This window comes from Pyxicephalus adspersus, chromosome 4 (assembly GCF_032062135.1).
Source record: "Pyxicephalus adspersus chromosome 4, UCB_Pads_2.0, whole genome shotgun sequence".
NCBI lineage: Eukaryota > Metazoa > Chordata > Amphibia > Anura > Pyxicephalidae > Pyxicephalus > Pyxicephalus adspersus.
Window position 1 is genome coordinate 79,835,547 of NC_092861.1, and position 22,083 is coordinate 79,857,629.

A 22,083-nucleotide genomic window follows, 5' to 3' on the forward strand; every position below is an offset into this window, starting at 1 on the left:
CTTGTTGAAAAATAAAAATGAAAGCTACCGCAAATATCTCTACTTTGTACCAGTTTTCACAAATGACAGAATGTGACATATGACATGACAATTGATAAACTATACTTTTTTCCTATAAGCGCTTTAGGAAAGTTTCACACTTACCATTATCTGCTGAGTCCCTTAAACAAAACACTATATCAGGAAGAAGTCCCTTCTCACTAAGAGGTATCCAATAATTAGGTGAATTTGGGAAATTGTCTAATACCCATCCTCCAATAGGTGGGGCGCCAGGAAACCGCTCTTTTTTTTCTTCATTGAACTATATAAAGTTTAAACCAAAGGATTTAGAGAAAAAAATATGAATGTGGCATACAATGTAATAAGTAAGCAGGACATGCAGGACCCCCAACTAGTTGCTTTTTAATTTTTAAATATATTTTATTTGTGCGCAGTATCTTCATTGCAGATGAAGACTACCAGTCAGTTTGTGCAATGAGTTATAGAAATGTCTATAACTATAAATTTATAAGTGTATAATCCATATTGTTTGTGATTAATAGTGCTCAGTAAAACATATTTTAATAAATGTGGATGAGTGTGGGAGTAAACTAAAGGGAACAGTAGATAAAAGTAGAATTTTATATGAATTTAATGCAGGAAATTCATGGAGTCATTTGGATGAAAAGAGCACTACATAAAATGAAATGACCTTGTTAAAAAGTCCAATTCATTTGTAAAAGGTCACTATCTGTGACAAAGTACCAATTAGATAAAACAACAGCTGTAATAATGAATATCTAATACAGGCTTCAGTTCTGAGTTTTTAAAAATAGTGAAAAGTTAAAGCACAAATTTTCAGTATGTAGAAATTATCTACAATATTCAAACATATGACACTGATACAATATGTATACTTTTGATATTTTTGATAGCAACATCTAATTTAATTTTGCAGCACATGTATATACGGACGATTATACCTCTGTGATAGCTTTCTCCAATACACTGACATAAACATCTGGACCTAATGTTACTGGGGTTTCATGTGCGATTTGTATAGCTTCTTTAACCATTTGTTGAACGTCTGGATGATCAGCAGTCACCTCTTCTCCTTTGTCTGCAATATAATAAAATCCATATATTAAAGTCTCTTTTTAATTAGCAAGTGTGCACATGGAAGCAGTTGAAGTTAACTTGCTGTAGTTAACACAGACCTTTAGAGCAATTAGAAGTCAACCTTCAGAAGCATATCCATCCCACTCAACCCCCTCTATCATACCCTGGTTTTTCTTACTACCTTGTAAAGCAAAATATACTCACATCTTTTAGATATGGTAGGGGAATCCAGAAAGTTTATTTAGTATGTAGCCCAGAAACTTTTAATGGCCATTCCACCTAAATCCACTTTCCAGGTCCATTTCCTAAAACGATTTCACGTGTGTGTGTGTGTGTGTGTGTGGGGGGGGGGGGGGGGGGGGGGGGGTGTTGGGCTGGTAATCCAATGCTGCAACTGTACCTGCACATGGAGCTTTTGACAATCGCCTTGCAATGAAATGTGTTGACTGTGTCCTCTTCTGGAGAGTACCCAGCTTGGACAGCCAATAGAACTATCTATGTCACGTAGGGAGTAACATAGACATACAAAGTAGGCTTTGTATGTCTGTGAACAGTTGAACAGAGAAGCTTTGGAACTGCAGGATTACATGACAAGCTTTAAAAAGTAAAAGGGGCATTTGGAATTTTTTAATCAATGCCAGTGATTGAAAGAGATTGGTGTCAGTGGGGTGCAAATTTCCCTGAAAATCAGTTTATTATAAATAATGAAAAGATGAAACAGTATCTACTAAACCTACTAAGAGCAGATGCCTTAGTAACACAAAACTTCCTAATTAAAAGGGCAGTTTATCAGTCAGTCATACAGATTTTATCATTTTTAAATATTAAGTAAAAATTGAAATGACTAATTCACCATCTTGCTGAATGACACTTTGCTCCTCTGCATTTTCCATAATTTCCTGATTTGGAGATGAGTCAACTTCTGTTGTACCAGACTCCTCTAGATTTTCTATTTGAAAGAGAAAGTGTAAATAAAATTATTAATGTGATAATTTTAGCCAGCTTAAAGGCACATAACCCCCTGCGCATCTCCAGACAGGGGGGTTTTCATATGTTCGGCCCAATATATACTAGTATTAAGCGTGGTGAGCTTGACAACTCAGCTGTATTGTAGTATGTTTTAACACTGTTATATGCTTGGTATATTTGTAACCGTATACTGATGTACACAATGCTGGTGTTAAGAATAAGGATCAGCTTGTTGCTACATGATGGGTTTTATGGAGCTTACTTTTATTATAATATTATTATTATTATTAATAAACTGTATTAAATAGGGGTAGCGAATGACAGACAAATACAGACAGTGACACAGGAGGAAAGGGCATTACCCCTGATGGAAAAATATGCAGTGCCTGCACTGGAATTCCTTATCACAAAATAGGACAATCCACAATCCTTCCCCCTGGGTTGAACAATGTTACCTACTGTATGTATGTTGTTTATATGTTCTATGGTTGTTTATTTTCTTCAATAAAAATACATTTAATTAAAAAAAAATATTTACACATGTATAGATAGTATGAAGGTCCAGTACCACAGGAGACAGCTGTGACAATTTAGGCAGAATAACTATTTCAAAGAAAAAACATATATATATTCGCCCCTTTGGGTCTGTTGGATAGCTACTAAAGTGTCTTGAAGCAACATAGTGCCTGGTAGAAGGTACCACATTGTCCAGTGGAGGAACAGGCATCTGACAACTTACCTTTTACACTGTGTTCTTCATCTGTTTGAGCTGAGGAAATATCATCTGTGTCATCTTCTATGTCTGTATCTTTGTGACCTTCTGCTAACGCTATGATATAAGTAATAAATATTAGATGTTTTACTATTATTAGCAGCAGGATACCTTAAAATATTTGCCAGACTAATATATGTAAAGTATGTTAAAGGACTGGTTTATATTTTTCTGACTTATGAATACTGTATACCTTAGGTAAATATTTATTCTGGAGAAAATGTCCTATTTTATATTACTTGGTGGGTTGTGAAAGTACGAGAGAAAAATAAATATTACTGGGTAAAATACAGAATTTCCTAGTAAATTAGAGGAAATTCATTGGAATCGGTCATATTTGGAACTTTCACGGTTTCTATTAGGTGGAAAAAATATTTTACGAAAAGGGTTATATTGTATTGATACGTAAAGTGCATTTGTTGCATACAAAATAGTGGCAGACATTTTCTTATTGAACTAATAGTTTCTACGTAAGAATTCCAAATGGAATAGGCTAGAATGTAAGCTATTAATTTCCACTTCCCAACAAGTAACACTACATGTAAATTTTTTCTTTCATGCTGATTGTTGGCATACTCCTATAGTGTTCAGTGTTGGGTCTATAAAACAATCTCCTGCTGTTTTCAATGGGTAGTTATGAAAAGAAAGTATGAGTGATATGTCAAATGGCACATCATAATAGCTAGTAAATAAAAGCATTAGAATTACTGAACCTGTAAGAAACCCAGACCTCTCAGCATATTGGAATAGTTCTCTCTATTAGGTAAATATTTTTTTATAATACCAAGTGGTTTGATTTTGTGTTATATGACCCCTATCGCATGAAATATTGTGTTTGAAACTGTGTTGGGGAAGTACAGGTAAAATGTACCATGTAAATAATTTTTATTTACATGCTTTTTCATATTTTAGGTTATTTTTTCACATTTAAAACTAATGGTATTTTTATAAAACACTTTTCTGTTTCATTACTTCTCTGTGCAATACAGTAAGAATATATTCAGTATATAGTTTATGGTTCAGTATATAGTTTCAAAACATAACAGCACCCTGTCTCATGCAGATTGCCCAGGGTAACACCCATATGTGATACTGATACTACATGACTTGATTGAAAGGACTTATAAGCAATAGATGAAAGTGTTCTACTTTACCTCAAACCACTATTGTTTTGTCAGGCAGCTTACATTGCAAGTAAATGTGTAATTAGAATAAAGGTATGTGAATTACAAAAAATAATTTACACAATGAATGCTATCATTACAGTAACTACGTACAGTTGATGGAATACATTGTTTTCTGTGATAGCAACCATTTCAGGACAGAGGCATATAAAGTAAATGAGAGGTCCTTTTGAGTGTACAAGTGGACATTTCTTTGTTTAAATAAACATGTATCAATATCTCAGCGAATTGCCTATTAATATACAAAGTTAATACACTTTTATTTTTGTTAAAAAGATTCATCACATTCTATATCAGATTCTAAAGTTTACTAGATTCCTTCTGTCTGTAGATGGATCTGTGACACAAATAGGAAATTACAAAAGCAGGAGGAGAATAAAAACCAAATCCATAATGGATGAATTTGTGTGCCAAAGATCTCATAAGTCATTCAATCCACATACCTTGTTCTTTCAACAGTTTCTCCTGCTGTAGCTTTAATTTTACACTTTCTATGGCTTTCTCAGTGGCTTCTTCACGTGCTTTTGCAAGAGCACTTTGTTTTGCTTCTTCAACATGTGGTAAAATCAGCACAGACATGTCAAATACCTAAAAGATGTATATTGGTTTTCATGGCTTATCAAGTCAGTTGTTGAATGCATTCGCTTTGGCACACAGATGTACAAGAAGTTGTGCAAGACATTTTGCATATGTCATTGTCCTGGCATTGCTCTGCTATTGAGGTAAAGTTCCAGTATGGTCAATGCAGTGGTTATTATTCTGCAACAAAAGCTATCAATAGTACCAGTATTGCAGTATTGTAAGTCAAGTTACTTAGACATGAGAATGCAGTTGCAAATGCAGGCACAACCAAAACATCAAAATTAGGATCCATCAATAAACATACATTCTTGAATAAATAGTTGTCTCAGACCCTCAGACATCATTTATAGCTTATATTTCATTTTTGGTTGGCTAAAACCTAACCTAAACATTAAACAATTGATAGCAGGTACATATTTTATTGCAGAAGTTACAAGCAATGTCACTTCTGCAATATTATCATCTTACCTGCCTCTCTCATTTCTTTTTTAATCGAAACTGACCTCTCTGCCTTTCATCAGCAGCATGCTTACCCAGTCCTCCAGGTTTGGGATCTTTTGCCAGCAGCCTGTTTATTCTTTGCCAGCAGCCAGCTATGTCAGGATCACATACATGCACACCTTGGTGTACAATAAATAAGGGATTGTGAACAGGCTGGTATGTTTGTTTAGTTGCAGAAGGGACCTTGCGTGTCCCTTCTTTAATAATAAAGAACGTGCTTGCTCACAATTTTTTATTAGTTAGGTTTAGTTTCTATATTGGCGAGTACAGTCATAGAAAACTACTATAACAAATCTTCCTAAAAAATCCTGCTAGATACACTTTTGTCAAATATCATATTTACTCACCTTTCCAGAGTATTTTTCAGCTAATAAATTGCAGATGGTGGTTTTCCCTGAAGACTTTGGCCCCATGACAGCAACCTTACAAGGAGGCATAGGCATAGGAGGGAGCAGAAATGGACGAGGATTCTGCATAAACTTCTTAAGAGATTCCTCAGAAGACATTAGATACATTTTATCTAGGAAGCTTAAAGAACAGTTACAGTAAAAAATAGTGATGCAATATGATGAAAATAGGCATCATATTCTAAAATGTTTAAATTACAACTTACCTAACTGCAAACTCTGGCAAGCCTTTCTTTATATATCCTTCTTTTAGAGCCACAGGACACAGTGTACCCCATTTACTTCTACGCCACCTATATCTTGGAGCGATTATATGGTAACCTGAGAGTGTCCGCAAAAGCTCATCCTGCAGATTTAAGAAAAGTTTTCAGTGTATACCATGAAATGCCCACAAGATACAATTTTTAGGACAGCTGAAATGCACAACCCCATCCCACCACCCCCCCATCCTGTTCTGGTGCTAGCCCAGTGTCTGTTCCCAACCACATCCCCACATGAAGTTGCTGAATGCCCAGTGGTAGTGGGTGTTGAAATGAAGTAAAAGTGAAATTTAGTGTTCCATCATTTGGCAATGTATTTTTTACCAGACTTACCAGAGTGATTTCATGTACAGTGGTGTCTCTAGAGTTTTACCCATGACACAATGAGAATGATAGCAAAATGGGACAGGGAGCTCACACGTTTTCCTAATACAACAGAACACTAATCCTGGGGAGGAGAGGTGCTTTCCTAATCACACTGACCAACATTGAAAGGCTTAATTTTTTCCTCCACACTAAGACAAACATTATACTCTCTGACCACCAACAGAGTAGTATTTATTAATCCCACTGACTACTGCCACTGGATTACTTATTACTCTCACTGAGCACCAACTCCCTCTGACCATGAACACAATGCATTTATGATCACCAACAGCAGAGCAGTATAAATTACTCCTACTAACTATCAATCCGGGGTCATTTATTACTAAAACTTAACACTGATACTGGAGCACATATTGCTCCCATTGACCACGGACACAGAGGCATTTACTACTCACACACCAGCACTACTGGTGACACTACTGGTGATACTACTGGTCACACCAGCACAGGATTTTTTAAAATTCCCACTAACCACCATCACAAGATCATTTATTTATTCATATTTACTTGCATGAATCACTGACACAGGATCACTGCTCCACTCCTACTGATCCCTAACACAAATGCATTTTTGCTGGGATTGGAGAAGTTTCCCACTGAAAACTGCATTTTTTTTATCTTACTGATCAAAGTCACCCCCCCCCCCAAAAAAAAAAAAAAAAGTATGACCAGACAACTAGCCCTTTATTTAATAAAAAAAAAAAGTTTAAAGATTCCTGACTTACCCCTTCCAGCTCTTCCACTGACTCTTCTTCTTCAGGGTTATAGAGTTTCATCACCACAGCTCCATGACGTAGGCCCAAATACTCAAGACGAGCCAATACAGACTGCAACATGTAATTGTAAATAAAACCAAAAAACAATGTGTATTGTCATTATTATATGATAGTTTAACTTTTTTGGAGTGAAAATTATTTTTCTGTGAAAATTATAGTAGTTAAAAGTGAACTATAAAATCAGCCCATTTTGTGAATATACTTAGAACAATACGCTATAAAATGTTTTCTAAGCTTATCCATGATATGTATTTTTTTCAATACTCTCCACAGTTTCAAATGTCACACAAATGCACTTCTTTTAACAGTAATAAATTTGACAGATATGCTTCTACCTGAAAGTCTGGAAAACATGACCTGCTGATAATACCTGGCAAAGGTCAGGAGAGTAAGCAAAAACTGAAAAGGTAAATCTCTTTAAACTTGTGTTTTAGATTTAGGTGGATGTAGCCAAGGTGAATCATCTATATGGCTTTTTATCCCTTACAATCCTAGTAGTGAATGAGAAATCTAAGCAACCTATTAGCTTTGACTGCAACATTCTGGCTTTAACGTTTGGGCCATTTTGCAGGAGTTTTATCACTATATTTTCTATTTATTTTGTAATTTTACATACATACAATATAAATGGGAAATCATCATTTAAAGGCTGTAGAATGTATACATTTGATATTTTTTCTGCTAATATGTACCATTGTCTATCAAATTTATATATTCCAGATCAAATACAAAATAAAAATGTTATAAATAAATTCTGTATATGCTTACCACAAATAGTTCTTCAGGCTTCTTATTTCCATCAAGCTCAATTAGACACTGAGGGTCATGATCAATCATTAGATCCTATAATACAATAACATATTAGTCGCCCTAAACTATATTATTTTATGTTTGTATTCTTGTATATAATCTAAATAGACAAGAAAAAAAAAAATGATAATTAACATGTAAAAGTAAACATAAATAAAAATTTCCATGTCAAAGGGTTGTGTCCTATATATCCCTGTGGTTATACAAAAAAGAAAGACTAAAAAGTAATTAATTAAATAATAGATACATGTTGGCACTGCTGAATTTGATGTGGGCATCAAAGCATTTCTGCACGCATAGAAGAATATGTCAGGCATTGCAAGGGACTTGCAAATCACTGCATGATTTTATAGACTTGTAATGAATAAAAAATGCTATGCTGCTTGTGAAACACTGGTCTTATATGTTTAAATAGCGTAAATCTCTACTACCTGTTAGTTATATTTTACATTCACATCTAGAACTCATTTCTATTTTCTAGATTACCAATCTAGTTTCATTTTACATAAGCCACATCAGTAAATTTTAATTTATATTGGTTAAAATATTATTATTATTATATTAATTAGTTATTTTACAGCACTTTGCAGGTTCTTATCGTCTTTTCCCAATATTATTACCTTAATTAAAAAAATGTTTTTGATTGTCTACAATTGTTTTTAAAGCTAAACTTCAGGTAAACAACTAAACATACCGGTAAAATACATAAATGTAAACGATTTTACGTGCCAAAAAATTTTGAAATTTATTCTGTTTACCCACCAGAAAGTATAACTAGCCGTTTGCTGACTACAGTGAATAAAAACAATATAGCTTGGTCAGAACCTGACCCAGTTTAGGACTAAACAGTAAAGACAGAAAACAATTATGTACCTGTACAATATATAGATTTCTTTGTTTTCTATTCATAATTATTATGCTGTTCTGGCTTGATAGAAGATTTTTAGGTTCTAGGACACAGCTAACCATTCATTTTAAAAGGTAAACTATATATATTTTTTACACACACATACTATTTCATATTTATACAACTACAAAAAAATTAGTGTTAAACATGTTTTTTTATTTAAATAGTGGTGATTGGAAGTGGTGATTACAGTAGTCTTTCACCAAGATCAGTGCTTTGTTACCAGCACAGATCTGCATGTGTCATTAAAAATTTTGCTGCAATATGTGTTTTAGTCTTTTGTGAAAGTAATTTGTAATTGAGGTACATACACATATATGAATTAGCAGTGCAGTTAATAAAGCATATAAAGACATTACCTCCACAAGGCGCAATACAGTGTCCTTGTACAGTTGTATACGCTCATCAACATTTTCAGGAAAATCCTCAGATCTATGTACCAGCCGATCCAAAATTTCTTTAAAGTTCTCGGCTTCTTCTCCCTAAATAAGAAAATGCATGACACAGCAAATCATTGCAAACTCTTAGTCAAGGCTTACATTTGAAAAGAAGGAATTTCAGATAAACAGCAGGAAGTAGACAGTGGCTCTAAATAATGTTTAAACAATGATGGAAACATCCATCTGGAGAAAAAAACAGATAAAGGCTATGTCAAGGGGAATACTTTGATCTGTGTAATAAGTAATATATATCTGGATGTGAAAAGGGTACACAATATCTAGTCTGAATGCACTTCATAAAAATACATCAGATCCACTTTACTTGGAAGTGCATTATCCCAAGCAATGAAAATTTTGCAACTGTACAAGTCTTAAGTTTAGGCTAGGCGGGGATGGCATAAAGCAACGGAGCATTCAGCAAGGCAGTGGATAATCAGCATCAAGCAGTAACCATTGATAATTCATCTTTCATTGATCTTACAATAAAAAACATAAATCTAAGTGGTTGGCATGAAATACTACACTCCGTATTGGTTTACTGAATTAGCTTGCAGTTGTTCCCTACTCCCTCTCACAAATGCCTACCGAGTCTTACAAATGGCTATTAATCTTGCCCATTAAGTCCACCTCATGTAACTTCCTTTAATGGGATAACAATGCTGCACTGCTCCTGAATTCAGAGCAGAGTTGCCAATCTCATGAAGTCTGTGCTTGCTTGCACTGCAGTGAGATCAGAAGAAGAGGACATGACTATCAGCATTTTAATTGATGATTTACAAGCCAGGAGCTTATTAATCAGCATCTGGGCAAAGGCAGCCATGAACTGCAAAATAAATGAAATGCTCTAACTCAGTTTTACAGCATTACCTCTTCTTCAAACTCTTCTTCCTCCTCTTCCTCTTCTCCTTCCTGGATTCTTTTCTTTTTCTCCTTAAATGCAGGATCCCAGGCTTCACGCTGATAAACTAAACCGGTTTCTGGATCTTGCTTCTGCCCAATTAGTCTTTTGCTCAAATCTTTGTCTGGACACTTCAGTTAAATCATGTAAAAAGAAACAAAAAACATATATAGTACATATCTGGAACACATGCATATGTTTTCAACATGCTGAAAACAAATTGTTGATCTGCTAGACATTAGGTATGCTCCCACTTCCCTTTTTAATATGACAACACAGCACTGAATTTTTAAACACTTGGTGTTAGTCCTGCTTACCTCATTTTTGTTTAATTACAAAAAAAAAAAAAAAAAAAAAAAAAAATTATTTATTATTAAATGCGATCCAAGGTTCCCATATATAAGCAACAAAATTGATAGTAGATTTACCTTTGTGGACAATATTGAACTTTATTAGTTTGTAAGTATGTGTTTGTATTTTTGTTTAATTAAAAAAAAAAAAAAAAAAAAAAAAAAAACACAACCCACTTTCCATTTTTCCCCTTGCCCTCCAAATCTCCAAAACTATTAAACAGATATAACAAAACACTTTCAAGGGTTTTAGCAGATTGAAAGGTAACAAATAACAAAATAGTTGTGCATAGTTAGGGTTTCATAAACTTTACATTAAATTAGTGAATTAATTGCATCGTCAGAACAGAATGTGTGTGAAGTATTTGTGGAGTTTAGCTATTAGGATACTCTCAGAAAGCAGGAAATCTACAGTATATATACTGTTAATGGTGTACCAACATATACTGCATCATAACATGTGTACTTTATTTATAGTCAGGACAAATTTGCTTAGTTAGCACATAGTTATTTGTTATATGTTACCTTAATATTTATAATTACATCTGGCTTCATTTTAAAATTTTTTATTAGCCCAATCTGTTCTGTAATCTTCATATATTCTTCAGAAAGTGATGGAAGTCCACAAAGTACATAACCTAGAGTGTAAATAAAAAGGAAACATTAGCACTTTCATTTTTCAGTTTTGAACCTGTTCCACCTATATATGGCAAAAAGAAAATTCAAAGCAATAGAACAAAATGATAAATGGCAGTAAAATTTTTTAAAAATGCACAAGTGTGTTTACCTTAACTTGGTCGCAAAAACAATAGTTATTTATTAGTTATTTATTGTAAAGCATTATCAGATTGGGATAAATTAGGTAAACCCTCACATTACATAGGTATTAAAAAATCTGTAGGGGATTGTACAATCAGATTGAATAGTTTAGCAAGCTTTAGGGTTAGAGTGTTCTATTTATTTCCTTTTACCAAAATTAATTGTAAAGATCCTATGTGACCTTAGTCCACATTAAAGCTAATGTTTTATAACTGTAGGGCAGAAATTACTGACAGCCAGATTATTGCAAATGTTTAAAAAAACTTGAGCTTCTATTCAGATAACTTCTACATTGAATATTCAACATTTCTTTTTTTGAAAAAAAGAAAGGAAAAAATTAGATCCCTATTATATTTTACAGCAACAAAAATGCATTTTAGCAAAATGGGAAAAGTATAGAACCTCTGAGGTCATATTTGATATCAGTGTATTCATGTTCCAGTGATGTCTGTTCTCTTCAATTTCTTGTCCTGAGGTCATAGTAGAGGAAGCAGGGAATCTTGCCAATAGAGTGACAACTAGCAACTGATATCTTTATATCACCTTGCTATTAAAAACTAAAGAAAGGATAAAATTACATGTGCTGAGTAGCAGGGAGAAACTTAAAGGTTGGGCTTACACAGGACCTTGCCCACACGCTCCTAATAACTAAGCAAGTGGGCACTGATTTTCTTTAAAGCTACGTGCATCTTCAAACCGCCCGTCTTCAAGTTTTTTGTAAAACTTCTGGGTCAAAAACAGGGACTATATTAAAGTTCAGGAAACAGGAGTCTTTAGAAATACCACACATTTGCTATGTCCATTTTAGTTGGGCTTACATGGGTTCAAGAGAACCATTTAAAATTGATCTGCATGATCTGCTTGTTTCCTCTCTCTGGCATTTATTAAGATTGATCATACTCAAAATTATTGCCTCAATTCTGTTTAATTGTATGGTACAGCTTGCACCAATTTTTTCCTTCTTTTTAGATAAATATTTAACATGTGCATCACCTGTAGCCAAAAACCCTTACTTTTTTCTTGCATTTTGATTAAAAGTATTTTATGGCTATTCTTTTCCTTTTTTTTTTTTGTTGTTGTATTGCTTTTACTGTTCCAAATGGCTACACAGTGGAAATGCAGTTGGCCTGGATTATGGTAAACCCATTCTGGAAACTAGTTGCCTGCAATTGTTTCTTCAGTATGAAATCCAGTGATGCTTAATGTGATAACTGTTTTTTGGTGACATAATAATCATCAAGTAACATTTTTGAATAAATTGGGACAATATTAAAAGACACAATGAGTGAATATTAAAAGACAATATTAAACATTTATAGAATCCAAGAAGCTCTTTGCTCCCAAAAAAAGGGTTGACTTTTTCAGATGACTGAAATAAAACAACGTTCAAAAGCAGGCTTTCCGTAAATTGAATCATTTCTATCAAGCAAATTTTTTCTAAAGTCAGTGGGAGAAAGGAAACACATAATATGAGACCTATGAAGAATGAGCTTTGCTGTAATATCAAGTAATGTGTAGAACATAACTGCTGGAAAGTTCTGTTTCAAGACAATAACTTTCAAGACGCAGAACCATTCTCTGGGACCCAATGGTATCCAGGACAACATATCCATTAAAGAATGAAAAAATATATTGTGGAATCATACTGTACAAACACAACACAGTGTCAATACCAATAGAGATTATGCAATGGTTTTTTTTTTTTTTAGATATATTAAATTACTTCACTGATCATCTTGTTACGTAAAAAGCTAAAGTTCCAATTCCTGCAGGTTTTCAGGTAACCAGTCACCATGAATAGATTCTCCACCCCATTCAGCTTTGTTAAGCTAGCTAGAAAAAGCACATTATCGTACGGAACAGAATGTCCAAAATTCACCCTCTAACTCTCTAGAACATTATTCCAATAGCGCACTTTCTCTTGGAAATGTACTTTACTTCTAATTTACTTCTTATTGATATTTTTTTTAGTACTCCTCCAAATGTTTCATGGTACATTTTCTACCTTCCAAAGGCACGTATGAGAACAGAGGATTTCAAAGCACAAGAAAAAAGAAACCGTTCAAGCTAGTGCCAAAAAATAACTGAAAGGAGGATTTAGAAAGTAGTTGGTCATATTGTGTATGGCTTTTTTTTCATGATACCATGTAAATTGTGAAGCAGTAGTGTGGGCATAAATATTTTGGTTGAAAAAAGTTGTGTAGCCCTGTATTTTCTTTGTTTTCTACCTTTTTTGTGATTTATTCAGTTTGATAACAAGTAATGATAAGAAATAAACAACTATTAATGGTTGTATTAAATCAATGCCCTAGATACAGATGTCTTATTTCCAAAATGTTTTCTTTACAAGCCTTTGCTATTGTTTTAAACTTATATATTTTTATTCTCAGTTCAATGTTCCTTAAAGTGGACCTAAACTTAAAACCAAACTTTGCATATATTATTAGCAGGCAGCAGCTCTACTTGTTATCTATTTTTTATACTGTCTCTTTTCTTAAAACAACTGCTAAAAAAGTTAAAAGCTCTAGCTGGACTCCAAAGAATGTGATAATGCAAACTAGATATTGTCTACGAAGATACATGCTGGGAGATTCACATCAGCACAGGATGGAGGAATCCAGTCCCTTCTTTTTCTAAACCTTTACTGAACAAGGTGAACATTTATTATGGTGTGCATGATTCAGGACAGGAGAATGTCTATATTTAACTGATGAAATACAGAATGTCAAGGATAGGTCCTGCATGGGCAGTATGTTGTTGCCCCTTTAAGTGGCAAACGGTGGTGATTTGTCTGTAAGAGGGTGTATATCCAGGAACTCCTGAGAGCACCCCGTTTCTGTTTGGAAAGCCTTAAGGAGTGCTTTGACCTGTAATACAACTCCTGTAGTTAAAAGCACTTAGCCAATGAGGCATTTTTGTTTTTGGTAAATTTTGCCTTTGTTCTAGCGAAAATGTATGTTGTCCTGTGATGTTAAAAGCACTATATTGTTTTTCTTTTGAAACCTAAAAGCCTGTTTTGTTACTAAAAAAATATGCTGGTCATCTCTGTCACCTTGAACTTTAAACTAGATACAGTTTATGTAAAAGTCTGAATATACTATGAAAACTATTGTTAATCAATTGACAATAAAAATAGAGCCTTAGATAAAAAGCAGATTGTGAATATATATCCTCTCTCAGCTGGGGAAGCATGGAGCTGGTCATAATATGGGCTATAGATAGGGCTAAGGGTGAAATTAGGTTATAAACAAAAATAAGGTATAGACAAAACTTTTATTCATGGTGGAAGCTCTGGGTGCCTTGTCATATTTTGATTAATGTCCCTGTGTCCACAAAAATCTTCTCTCACTTTCTATCTCAAGGTGACACTAGAATAGCATACTAAGGGAAATCTCCCTTAAAACCTAGCCGAATTGGAAAATTTTCTTGCAGTTGGGCTACCCTCACAGCACAAGGGTTATGTGTTTAATTTTGCCTAGGGTATCTGTAAAAAGAAAATGTACTTTATCGCTCATTCCTGCAGGCTCCTCTTCTCTGCAACTTGTCCTCTTAAGCACCTTCTTTTAAGCTTGCACTTCTGTTGCAAGCTAAACATTATCCTTTACAATGCAGAGCAAGGAGATATGCATTTTAAGTTAGAATGCCGAGGGCCCATTCACAACATAAAGTTTCAGAGAAAAGAAGGGGGATGGGTAAACCGTTCCCTATACCAAAAACTGAAATTTAACCCTGATAATGTGGGGGGTAGACCTATTTCAAGGCTAGTTTTGTTATTTAGCCAGCTTTAACCTAAAGCAATGAAGTACAGAGGTTAAAGACCTACCCCACCATATCCACAACTTTGCCTGAAATTCCACTTTAACCTTTAAACCCACTAATCAAAAGAATAAATACATATTGCTTTTCATAATTGTTTTTTCAGTTCAGCTTTTTATGAGTTTTACTATGTTAGCTCCAGTGGGGGTAGTGGTGGTGCTCAGCCTATTTTATGAATGTATGCTATTTTGCCACAAAAGTTACTCACTTGTGGTATATTTAATGCATGTCAGGTGTATGGAAAGTAGTCATGAGTAAACATCAACAAAGAAAATACATACCATAATGGGCAACTTCTTCCGAATTAATTTTGTCCACAATCATTTGTACTATTAGTTCATCTGAAATGCTTTGACCTTTGTACAGGAGTTCTAGAATCTGCAGTTTAACAAGAGAAGGAATATGTGTAACAGCTCTTGGTATTAAGCAATCTATGTAATAATCTTTAATGGCTTGTATCATCAACAATAGGATTTGTGCAAAGGGTTTTTATAAACTGTTCCTTTCTTTACAGACATTTGACCATAACAACATTTCAATAAATAATTAGTCCATGCAATACTGGTACTTCATAATGGGTGGATGCTTGTGGTCAGAATTCCCTTTGATATTTTGGTCTAATTAGTTATCTAAACTGTACCTTCTTTTGCAATACAAAAAGTATCATCACTCTGACAATGTCATCCTCCTAATTGTAAACATGTAGAGAAATCCAATACAGAATGTGACACAGTATTGTTAAAGGATAGGACCGTATTGTCATGGACTCAACAGCTAGGTAACTTGGACTTCTGGAATTGATCTACTGGATTTTACTATCCAGTGGCTTAGATCATTTTAATTTCACACATAAATACATGTGATTTGGGTATGCTTATCCATGAATGAACAAATACTGCACTTTTCATTAGGACATTAGGTTTCCCTCTTCTACTGTAATACCTGTAATTTACATAGGTAGGTGGTCATTTTGCATATCTGTTTGAAACCCATATGATATACAATGGAAACAACTTTGTTTAATCTGTCTTCCCGAAAAGATATTTCAGTTTAGGGATGCTAAAATAAGAACTTGTTGGAAAGACCTAACCTGTAATAAAGCTAATCTACCAGTTGTTATCTTCACAAGTACTGTATGTAGAGTTTAGAGCATTTAAATTACAGTTTTACTGTTTCCACTTTTTTATTTTTCTAAATTTGGATTCTGTCAATAAAGTCAATCTTGTTTCTTAAGATAATTAGGGGGTATAATACATGTCTAAATGAACTGGCTCAGATTACAACATTGGAAAAACAGATCTGAATAACCTTTCCTAATCAGTATCTGTTTTAAATGGGTTCTCAACTATGAAAGCCACTAGCCTACAATAAGTGTAAAGTAGCATCTAAGTCTCTGTTATCATTTTTGTTCCTGTTAATCAGCAGCACCCAAGTACAGGTAGTCCCCGAGTAAGGGATATCCGACATACGGACAACTCCTAGATACGAACGAGGCATTGTGTGCACAACTGATGCTTAATGGGGGGAGGGGGGCAGTTTGCATGATTTGCAGAAGTCTTTTGCTGTTCTGCAACCTCTTGTAACTCTTTAATGATATAGACAAACTCTACAGTGGTTTCTTTTTGCATATCAAAGCACAGCTTGCTCCAGAAGATAATGAAAGACTTTTTTTTTGCTTTGTTTGTGATTAACCCACAGTGAGGATTTTATATAGTAACTGACACCACGCTGCCTAATATGTGGAGAGAAACATCTGTCCTAATTGCATTTATTAAAATAATGTACCTGTTCTGACTTACATACAAATTAAACTTAAGAACAAACCTACAGTCCTTATCTCGTATGTAACCTGGGGACTACCTGTATAGTTTCTGATCATGTTATCTCATATTATGTCAGTTATTACAAATATGTCAGCTGTGTTCTTTTAATAATAATAGCACATTTTCATTGTTTCACTGAATTTGTATTTATGTTTAGACAGCTTGTACTAACCATATTGCCTTGCTCAGTGCCTCTCTTTATGTGTTCATTAATCAATTCTTGGGCTGCAAAACATCAAAGGATAAGAAATAAAGTTATTTAGATGCATTTATTAAACACGTTTAATGTGTGTAATAAAGATGCATTTTAAAACCGCTTCTCTTTAACAGGACATATTAAAATTAACAGAAGACAATCACAAAATACATTAATTTAACATTAATACTGGAAATAATTACAAAATACATTAATTAACAAGAGATAATTACAAGATACATTAACAGAGCTATTTAGTAAAAGCCATCCTTCCTGGTAATGCTGAAATAATGAGATTCCAGAGATGCGTTATGCTGCTTAGCTTTGCATAACAAGAATGTGTTCAAAATGTAGCTTTTCAACATAAAAAGAAATATATTGCAGAGCTAAAAGGACCATTTTGACCTTGCATTCAGTGATCGTTTGCTGGCCAAATTTAAAGCATATTAGGGTAGAAATTGATTAAATATGCCCTGTTGCTCCACAGAAACCAATCAGGTTCTCCTTCTGGAAAAATAAGAAATAAATTAGAAATTTGGGTGGCTGCTAATATCAATATTATATTTATATTGTGCTAACATATCATGCAGTGCTTTAGGTCTATGTCACTAGCTGTCCCTCTGAGGGGTTCACAATCTAAAATCCCCCTTGTGGGGGAACCCAAGAAACTTACCTCCATGTATGGAGAAATTACCTCCTTTATAACACTTTCTTAAAGGAAGCCAGCTGCTGCAAGCAGAGCTGTATTTTTATCTATATATTCCCTAAGGCTTTTATGGTACTTTTCTATGACTAAAAAACCACAGTATGACTGATTTACTAAAGGAGTTAAAAATATATGTCCACAATAATTTTTAGTCTGGGAAGTTTTGACAAACTTGGTGGTTGACAAATGTCTGCCCACTATACAAATAAATATACCAAATAGGTATTATGAACATTGACATTGACAGATTAAGGAAATAGCCACGAAGGCTGCACCAATAAAACCTGACAAAGTTGGCTTCTATGTTTTTTTTTTCTCAAAGTCTTACATTAGGATATAAAACAGAGTGCAGTTTTTATTGCACTAAAAAGCTTTCCTACTCAAGGTCAGAGTCTATGAGCTCTTTTTACTAATCTAAAGCTACGTACACACTTCCAATTATTATCGTTGGAAAACGAACGACGGACGATCCTGCACGATATCTACGAACGATCGTATAGCACCGATCCTGCACATAGAGATAACGACACGATCGTTCGTAGATATTGTACACACAATAGATACGATCGTTTGAGCGATAGAGGAACTATGTGCACGACAGGAAAGTGAACGAACGTTCGTTCATTACGCATGCTCAGACCATGGACGATCAACGAACGATCGTACACACGAACGATGATCAACGATCGTCGTCCAATCCGATCCGCCGGTCCGGTCGTTCGTTTCCAACGACTTTCCTCGTTCGTCGGCGTCGTTGGTTACTTTTTTTACGAACGATTTTTGCCCAATCGATCGTTCGTCGTTCGTTTTGAACGATAAAAATTGGAAGTGTGTACGCACCTTTAGTCTGCCTCCAATATATGGTATATGGAGGTATCCTTTTTAGCATTGTTAAAAATACCTTCAATATAAATGCAGTTCCACGATTGTGAGATCTTCTTCCCCAGTGTAGCTTTTCCAGTACCCTTAAAAAGATAAAATTAAGGTTACATCTCAAGTGGGATATAGTTTAGAGTTAGACTTAAAGAAGATTTAGGGATTTTTTTTTGCCAAATAAACTTTGCTGAACATAATACCTTTATTGGCCAACTGTAGTTTGTCATCCAGGTATTAGCTATAGAAATGTTTCTTATATTGACAAAAAAAAGTTTATGAGTGTTATGTCTCGCTCCAGTTCAAAGGAGGATGATTAAATACATTCCAAGCTGCTTAAACATTTAAAAAAAAAAACTTTGTTATTGATAGTTTCTCTTTACTAACAGATTTATGTGTCGGTGGATATAAAATGAGGACCTGCAACAATATTGTACTATACAATTATATAGCTAAGTACAGTGCATCCATTAATGCAGACGATTCTTTGCCTGTGCTTAATCATTTTTTTCAATATTTTCTTTATTCATTTTCAAAAATAATTTTTGAATGGGGTCCTTCCAAAGTGGCTAGGTAATATTTTAAGGCTTCCAGACCTGAACTGACTGGCCACTAATGTTTTGTATTACATACAAGTAACTTAGAAGAAATTCTGAAAATGAAAGATAAGCATGGGTGATTTTTCATGTAATGATGGGGGAATAAAAATAGAAAAGAAAACGGTATATTGTAGCCTCAGACAACTTTCTATCATAATGGAGCTGTAAACCTCAAAGTAGACAAAAATTCAGCAAAAGGGCGTACAGCTCAAGAATATATAAAATATACCTTTTACTAAATCTTAAAAAAAAAAATGTTTTGCCATCCTGGGGTCTCAGTACATTCATGAAGTACAACTCTAATTATTCAAATGATTTGAGTTCCAAGCAGTATTCTAAATGAATATAAGTACAGATTATTGCCAATCTATTTAATTCCATTGAACATGGAAAAAGCTACACATTTTATTTTTCTCTTATAAAGTGTTTAAAAAAAAAACTTTTGATTAAGAAACGACTTAGAGTTCCCAATCAACAACAGGAAGTACTGTGCACACATCCAAAAATGCTGAATTATTATCATCACCTAATTCCGATAATAATTTGGAGAATACTTGCATCTTTCGGGCCAGATGGTATTACTGGATTAGGTTTATGCTCCGCTTCCTTTGGAAAAACTCAGACACCCAACCTCCAGATACTATTTCCACTGACTCTTATTGTCATGAATATTGTACCATTGGTGCTTCTATCTTTCTTGTACCTTCCCTCCTACTTTTTATTTCCACCCCATGGTGGTTCTTCTTTTTTGTCTTTTCTATTCTCCATTTTAATATAGTTCTTGTAATAATCTCATATAGGTTCTTGTGAAGCTATTTATTACTTTATTTCCAGATGCTGACATGACCTGAGGAATGCTACTATGTGTAAATTAACTTTGCGTACAGCATGTAATAAATTATACTATTAAATGATTCATGGTCATCATCGATGCTGATACAAATACACTAGGAAATCTTTTCTTGGAAAATCACCCCACTGGTGACTGGGAACTCCAATAGTACAAAACTTCAATATCTTTGAAAGTTGTTTCTGAGCTGGGCATTTATGAACATTTTAAATACATATATATATATATATATATATAAACATTTTCTAGTTGCTTTTTTCACTGTTGAAAGACATATTTGACAGCTTGTGGGAAGCATATGATAGCTATAACCTTGATTGAAAGGAATGACATCTGTGAGACTGTACTTTTTTTCCTCATGTGTTTTTGTTAGGGCACTGCATGAGATTAAAGTCACTATAATTTATCTGCACACAGTTAAGTCTGGGCCATAACTGGCAAGTGTGCTGTGTATACTTGCTGATTGAGGCAAAAGCTCACCACCTACTAACGAATACAGGTTCTCTGTAAGGCTTCCAGAACTAAAGGGATGGACCACTAATGTTTATGCATCAATTTAATATAAATTCCAGTAATGTAAGCACAATATAATAATAATATTAAGTTTGCAAATAAAATATTTATTAAGATTTTACTTACTGGTTTTCCAACAATTAGGAAACAAGTAGGCTTAGACATGAGAAAGTTTCTCTCAGCTTCATCCTCATCAAATGTATCAACAAGAGGAGGAAAGTTGTTGTTATTTTGGGGAGCCATTATGGAATTCTGAAATAAAATGATTATATAACACATTTTAAATACATCTTAAGTATCTAAGAAACCCATCAATATTTTAAAGCTGAATTTATCCTAAAGAGGTTTCCAACATCACAGCCATAGACTGCCACTTCCCCAGGTCCTGCTACCTGCTGGTTATTTTTAGGTAGATAGACATTACTATTGTTTATAACTGCTGGTGTGGACTGAAGGGGCATTAGGCTGCAGTGGCAGGTCTGTGACATCAGACATCCTGTGCAGGGGGTAACTTTAGCATAACAAACAGGGATTCAGAAAACGTCAGAAATGGCTTTCAAAGAGCTAGTTCACATGGGCAGTGGGGTTGCTCTTTGCAGCATCTCACTCATGGCTGGCCAGAGGGGACGAATGGAATGCGGTGGCCTTCCAACTGCCCACAGACAACACTGGTTGGTACATAGTGGGGTATGGCTGCCAGTCATTTGGTGCTACCAGGTAATTGCTATTTCCACAGCCAAAATTAATGTAAAACACTAACGCTATAGACTTTTCTATTTAATACCATAAATGTTTCTCCCACCTCAGCTCAATGCACCCTGTGATATACATATATACCCCCACCCCAGCTCAGAGCACCCTGTGATATACATATGACCCCCCAAGATTAATATACCTTGTGATATATAATTATACCCCCCTCCCCCTCCCCCTCCCAGGTTATTATACCCTGTGATAGAGATATATATCTATATATATTTCTATATATATATATATATATAAAAACCCACACCCCAGCTCGGTGCACCCTGTATTATATATATATATATATACACCCCCCCAGCTTATTATACCCTGTGATATATACACCCTCACCCCAGCTCAGTGCACCCTGTAATATATATACCTCCCCCCCAAACCCAGCTCTGTGTGCATCCTGTGATATATATACCCCCAGCTCTGTGTGCACCGTGTGATATACATACACACCCCCCAGCTCTGTGTGCACCGTGTGATGTGGGGTGCCTGTAGTAGCCTCCTGAATACTCACACTTCAGCTCTCCTCTCACTTTCTCCCCTCTATAGCAGAGCAGTGATTTGTGTACATGGACACGGTATCCTTGGATACAGCCCCGCCCATGTTAAACTAATCAGCGGTCACATGAGGTGCTTCCGTATAGTCCTGGAGGAATACATTCTGTCCGGCTTGGTGACTTCCCCCATATGCTCTATACAATGATATGAGTACACTGGTGAGCGGGAGCACAGTGGGCCGTACTAGAATCGTACAAATAAAGCGCCCAGTATAAATACAAAAGTTAATTGAA

The 22,083-nt window shown here is 34.8% G+C and overlaps 1 protein-coding gene across 5 annotated transcripts in view; it reads right to left on the bottom strand.

Annotated features, from left to right (window-relative positions):
• Positions 1–21,916, bottom strand: part of AK9 (adenylate kinase 9) — a 46,743-nt gene extending 24,827 nt beyond the window's left edge. For 3 of the 5 annotated variants that reach the window (XM_072408754.1, XM_072408755.1, XM_072408753.1), the window contains exons 1-17: positions 21,807–21,916; positions 20,663–20,788; positions 18,603–18,666; positions 16,972–17,024; positions 15,258–15,354; positions 10,867–10,979; positions 9,961–10,122; positions 9,013–9,135; positions 7,705–7,779; positions 6,886–6,987; positions 5,720–5,859; positions 5,454–5,634; positions 4,467–4,611; positions 2,807–2,896; positions 1,952–2,047; positions 963–1,099; positions 145–301 (exon numbers count right to left, since the gene is read on the bottom strand). In XM_072408754.1, the coding sequence (XP_072264855.1) occupies positions 145–301; positions 963–1,099; positions 1,952–2,047; positions 2,807–2,896; positions 4,467–4,611; positions 5,454–5,634; positions 5,720–5,859; positions 6,886–6,987; positions 7,705–7,779; positions 9,013–9,135; positions 9,961–10,122; positions 10,867–10,979; positions 15,258–15,354; positions 16,972–17,024; positions 18,603–18,666; positions 20,663–20,779 (1,852 nt within the window). In that variant the 5' untranslated portion in view covers positions 20,780–20,788; positions 21,807–21,916. Of the gene's footprint in view, positions 1–144; positions 302–962; positions 1,100–1,951; positions 2,048–2,806; positions 2,897–4,466; positions 4,612–5,453; positions 5,635–5,719; positions 5,860–6,885; positions 6,988–7,704; positions 7,780–9,012; positions 9,136–9,960; positions 10,123–10,866; positions 10,980–15,257; positions 15,355–16,971; positions 17,025–18,602; positions 18,667–20,662; positions 20,789–21,806 lie in introns of those variants that run through there. The other 2 variants (XM_072408756.1, XM_072408757.1) reach the window with 2 other exon arrangements.
• Positions 21,917–22,083: the final 167 nt, after the last annotated feature.